The sequence below is a fragment of the Chiloscyllium plagiosum genome, chromosome 19 (genome assembly GCF_004010195.1).
Source record: "Chiloscyllium plagiosum isolate BGI_BamShark_2017 chromosome 19, ASM401019v2, whole genome shotgun sequence".
Lineage (NCBI taxonomy): Eukaryota > Metazoa > Chordata > Chondrichthyes > Orectolobiformes > Hemiscylliidae > Chiloscyllium > Chiloscyllium plagiosum.
The window spans coordinates 24,870,790-24,876,789 of record NC_057728.1 but is presented as its reverse complement, the minus strand read 5'-3'; the positions used below and the strand labels follow the sequence as shown (position 1 = coordinate 24,876,789).

At 39.4% G+C, this 6,000-nt stretch overlaps 1 protein-coding gene across 1 annotated transcript in view; it reads left to right on the top strand.

Moving 5' to 3' along the window:
• The window catches only part of ttc38 (tetratricopeptide repeat domain 38), a 46,127-nt gene that overhangs the window by 17,011 nt on the left and 23,116 nt on the right, over window positions 1-6,000 (top strand). The window contains exons 5-6 of the mRNA XM_043709353.1: window positions 975-1,148; window positions 3,436-3,511. Coding sequence (XP_043565288.1) covers window positions 975-1,148; window positions 3,436-3,511 — 250 coding nt within the window. The remainder of the gene's footprint in view (window positions 1-974; window positions 1,149-3,435; window positions 3,512-6,000) is intronic.

The following is a 6,000-nucleotide window of genomic DNA, read 5'->3' as shown; positions in this document are numbered from 1 at the left end:
GAGATCTCTCTGCTCATCTACACTACCAAGAATCTTACCATTAGCCCCGGTACTTTGCATTCGGTTACTCCGACCAAAGCGAATCACCTCACACTTGTCTGCATTAAACTCCATTTGCCACCTCTCAGCCCAGCTCTGCAGCTCATCTATGTCTCTCTGTAACCTACAACATCCTTTGTCACTATCCACAACTCCACCGACCTTTACTAACCCACCCTTCTACGCCCTCATCCAGGTCATTTATAAAAATGACGAATAGCAGTGGACCCAACACTGACCCTTTTGGTACACCACTAGTAACTGGACTCCAGGATTAGCATTTCCCATCAACCATCACCCTCTGTCTTCTTTCAGCAAGTCAATTACTGATCCAAACTGCTATATCTCCCACAATCCCATTCCTCCGCATTTTGTACAATAGCCTACTGTGGGGAACCTTATTGAACGCCTTGCTGAAATCCATATACACCACATCAGCCGGTTTACTCTCATCTACCTGTTTGGCCACCTTCTGAAAGAACTCAATAAGGTTTGTGAGGCACGACCTACCTTTCACAAAATCGTGCTGACTATCCCTAATCAAATTATTCTTTTCTAGATGATTATAAATCCTCTCTCGTATAACCTTTTCCAACACGTTACCAACAACTGAAGTAAGACTCACTGGTTTATAATTGCCAGGGTTGTCTCTACTCCCCTTCTTGAGGTTCAATCATTGTTTAATTAATGTTTAGTGAGAGATGTTACTAATTGGAAAGTTCTTGCAAGTTTTTGTTGGGAAAACTAATATGGATAAAATTGCATTTCTTAATATTTCACACATTTAAGTATTTGGGACAACATTTGTGAAAATTAGTGCATTTGTCAAGTTTTAAGTGAGGTATTATCCAATTCAAACTGTCTTTAATATCCTGAATTCATCTTGATAAAAGATCGTAATGATGTTTAAGCTTACCTCCTTTTAAATTCTTTAGGGCTCTTCCAAAGGCATGTAAGGTGTGGGAGGAGATTTTATTGTATCAGCCAACCGATATATTGGCATTGAAGCTGGCTCATGATACCTACTTTTATCTGGGTCTCGCACAACAGTTAAGAGATTGTCTTGCACGGGCCCTTCCTCATTGGACACCACAAATGCCACTTTATGGGTACGTATTCCATCATGCATCAGAAAATACTGTCAAAAAATATTCTGTAGCTTTGTTTTTAGGAATTACTCATCCATGTGTGTTGATGTTACTGGGAGAATGAATGTGGATATATCTCCAACATTTGAGGCTAGATTTGAAATTCAGTCATTCATGCTTCAGTCTCCCCAGAGGTAGATAGTCTTTGTTGTTCTGCAGCAGTCACCAGTATTAACACACAGAAGTCAATCAATCAAACTGTCAAATGTATTCCATTAAAGTTGTCTACAAGTGCACAAACTTATGACCGTCTGGACTCTAACTGATGGTTCATCTTCAACTTCTTAATTAATTTGGGTTATCTTCAGGCTCTAAACCAAAAGCAAAATTCAGCTGATGCTGGAAATCTGAAAACGAGCACTCAGTGGGTCAGGCAACATTTGAGAAGAAGAACACTACGGAGTTGATCTTGCAGCTATCTTGATAGTTGGCCTGAAGTACCAACTTTCCTTCCTTCCTCACATTGTCTGACCCACTGAGTGTTTTCTTCAGGTTCTGCCCTCCTTCTGTTCATCCCTCGATTGAAAAAAGACTTAGGCAGGGTTGAGGGGTTTTGTTGAATGGCTAAGTCCTGTTCCTATGTTCCTATTCTGTTCCTTCTTTACATTAATAGCTACCTCTATTCACCATCCATAATCCATAAATTTGAATCATTTTGTTTTAATTGAAACAGATATTTCTTTTATTCATCTGTCCGCTGTTTGAAAACACATCTTTGGATGGAATGATAATCAAAGTCACACTGTTGCTGTTATTCTGAAGTACAATCTGTTAAACTAACCAACTGAACTTCCTGACACCTCCAGTTAGTTTACTTTTTTTTAATGGAGTAAGTAGGAACCATTTCATTAGAAATTGGTATTTCTCACTTTCTGATGCTAAATAACAAAAAGGATGATTTCATCTGTGTAAATATTCCAATCTTGTTACCAGTGCCAGAGGAAGTGATACAGACAAGTACAATTACAGCATTTAAAAGACACTTGAACGGTACATGGATTGGAATGGTTCAGAGGTATATGGGCCAATTGTAGGCAAATGGGACTAGTTTAATTTAGGAAACATGGTCGGCATGGAGAAGTTGGGCTGAAGGGTCTGTTTCCATGCTGTATACCTCTATGACTCTATGTTACAGGATAGGATCTTTATGGCATTATCTTGGTGTCAAAAGTAAATAAATTGATGCTCAAGGAGTGTCTGCAGGTAAACGACCAAATTACACAACCACTCACTGTTTGGTAAAGTGCACATGTTGATTTTTCATGAGAAACATTCAAGAAGACTTTATTACAATTATTCCCCTTTTGAGGTGCCTGTGCATGTGGTAGCCAAACTCACTGGTGTGTAGATTGCTCAAATGTCTGCTGAAAAGACACAAAACAAAACTGCAACTATCTCAGGTTTTGCCGAGCTCAAACTATCTATTGTAAGTATGACAGATGTTTCAAGATTTCATGTATGTGAACAACAACAGTTAATTTGAATTAATAAAGTGCCCTTAACATAGGTCCTAAGGCATTTTTACAGGAAAGTTATAAGAGAAAATTTTATAAGTTAACAGATGGATATCATAGAATCCCTCCAGTTTGGAAACAGGCCATTTTGCCCAACAAGTCCGCACTGACCCTCTGAAGAGTAACACCGCCAGACCCATTCCCTAACCCAGTTACTCTACATTTACCCCTAATTAATGTACCTAACCTACGCATCCATGGACACTATGGACAACTTAGCATGGCCAATTCACCTAACCTGCACACCTTTGGATTGTTGGAGGAAACCGGAGCACCTGGAGGGAACCCACACAGACACAGGGAGAATGTGAAAACTCCACACAGTCATCCGAGGCTGGAATTGAACCCGGGTCCCGGGCACTGTGGGGTAGCAGTGCTAACCACTGAGCCACTGTGCTGTCCATATACTAGATCACGTGACCAAAACAGGACTTGTTGTGTAGTAGGATACAACCAGCAGAGTTTTGTGTGACCTCCAATTTCCTGAGGGTAGAATTTTGGAGGCGGGCTGGGAGTGTATTAGACTAATCAAGTCCCCAGGTAAAAATAGCACTGGTAAATGTTTTAGCAGTGAGTGAACTAAGGGGGAAGTTGCATCAGCATTTTCATTTACACATGCATTGCTTGAAGTAAGCTGAAGAGCAACCATGGTAGAGCATATTAATTATTTATTAAAAGTCAGCAATAAAGGCCACTGATTTGTATTAATAACCTTGTGTTCTCAACCTCTTTAGTTACTTGAAAGGGATGTACTCATTTGGGCTGGTAGAAACTAACTTCTATGATCTGGCAGAGAAAACTGCCAAAGAGGTAAGTGATAACTAAACTATTTGATAGAGAGAAAAGAATAGAGCATTTGTTTAAAGGACCACAGCATATTCACCACATTGGTGATGATCCATTGTGGTAAAATTGGTTTATTGTGTTCCGTGCAAAGAGTTAACAGAGTAATTTATGGGGCACAGAAGAAGAAGATTTCTCTAGTGCAAAATCCTAGCATAATTTTCAGTAGACACTAAACCTGACCTGATTCAAAAAGATCTGTAGACGTGTGCATGTATTGACCAGTACACTATCAGAAGAGTCATGAGTGGTTGGACAGTCAGAGATAGTAGGAATGAGTGAGTTTGGGTGACACATAATGAGGAAAGAAGGATGTAACTTTGAGAAATAATGTTCATGCAAATTTGAAGGGGAATCCTTTACGTCCTTAAGGATTTATGCTTTTTTTTCATATAGTCTGATCTACTTGCTTACGTGGTGTGACTCGTTTTACACTAATAATAAAATGGTGGTTTATTGTCGCTGAAATACAAGATATATATATATATATATATAGCCCGCATTAGTTTAAAATTGGCTTTGGAAGCAAATAATGATAAAAAAGTTATTCTATCCGGATTACAGCTGGTCGAACTGGACTTGAGGCTGTTCTTCTTGCTCCCAAGGTTCCTGCTTTTTGGTTCTCATGTTCTCTGGAGTATGTGAGATCCCCCTCTGATTTGAGTGGCTTCTTTTAACTAGAGTATTGTGTGCAATTCTGGTCTCCCTCCTATAGGAAGGATGTTGTGAAACTTGAAAGGGTTCAGAAAATATTTACAAGAATGTTGCCAGGGTTGGAGGGTTTGAGTTATAGGGAGAGGCTGAATAGGCGGGGTTATTTTCCTTGGAGCATCGGAGGCTGAGGGGTGACATTATAGATAAAATCATGAGGGGCATAGGTGGGGGAGTCCCAAACTAAAGGGCATAGGCTGTGAGGGGAAAGATTTAAAAGGGACCTCAGGAGCAACTTTTTCACACAGAGGGTGGTGTGTATGGAATAAGCTGCCAGAGGAAGTGGTGGAGGATGGGAAAATTCCAATAGTTAACAGGCATCTGGATGGGCATATGAGTAGAAAGAGTTTAGAAGGATATAGACAAAATGCTTGCAAATGGGACTAGATTAATTTGGGATATCTGGTCGGCATGGACAAGTTGGACTGAAGGGTTTGATTCCATGCTGTATATCTCTATAACTCTATGACCAGTTATTCAGGTCATTTCTGAGTACAGTGGCTTAGCAGCAATTTGGTGTAACAGTGTAATTAGCATAATTTAGTTACTCAGTGTAAATTGGGTTTCTGTCTCAGGAAGGGTGTTACAAAAGCCAGAATTGGATATAGTAATTTCCTTATTGACTGAGCCACCTCTAGGAACTGAGTTGTCTCAAAAACAGTTACACTGAAACTCAGATCTATTATTCCGAAACCTTGTAAGATTGACTCATCAATCATCCATTCAATAGTCAATCAAGGTGAATGACTTGCATATCTGTCTGGCTTGTTCAATTTGACAGTGAATGCTGCAAGCTTCCTGACTTAATATCTCCGTTGCACTGTCTTAATAACACCTATTAACTGGTTTGCACATCTGTCTGGCCTTGCCCAGTTTCCACCACACAGTTCAGTTGGCCAGTTTCCCCACATGCCATTCCTATGGCCAATGTTGCTTTCAGTATCTCAAAGAACTGTTTTTTTGGAAGGGGATTGCACTACCTCCAAGGCATAACATTTGAATAAGCTTTTCTACATTAAATTGGAAACTGATTTAATTTAAATGGCAAATCATAGAATTATTATGATGTAGATGGAGGCTATTTGGCCCATTGTGCTTGGACTGGTTCAATTACCAAGTGCTGAAGTTCTACATTTTCCTCTGTATCCTTGTACACTACTACTACCCAAATAATCATCCAGTGCCCTCTTGAAATTCTTCCTTAAAACAGCCACCACCACCTTTCCAGACAGTGCACTTCATATCCTAACAACTCACTGTGAGAAAAAGACTTATTTCTCATTATTGTTGCTTCTTTTGCACATCACTTTAATGATGCTGTTTTCAATAAAAATGCTTTCCTTCTCGAGAATTCCCTCTAGACAAAAATGAGAATAGAAATATATCTGAAAAACCACAGGAAGTAAGTGTATAACATTTTAATGAAGTGTATAAATGGAACATTTTTCATACCTATTTACGATAAAAGAGATGCAGAAAGCTTGGGCTCAGCAAGGAACTCTGTTATACGTTGCTTTTGGGATGGTAAATAGCTTACTTTCATCCCCTTTCTTTCCAATTTCTGTTCCAGATTATAAGAATGATATGGATCCCTGAAGATTAACATTTGTTTAAAAGTTTATGTTCACCTATTTTGCCTTTTTATTTAAAGGGACAAAATGGGGCTGGTTCAGGCAGATGGTGTAGTATCTCCAACCCTCTCTGTGGCAGGAGACAGGCTCCAGATTTTACAGGAATATGGAATA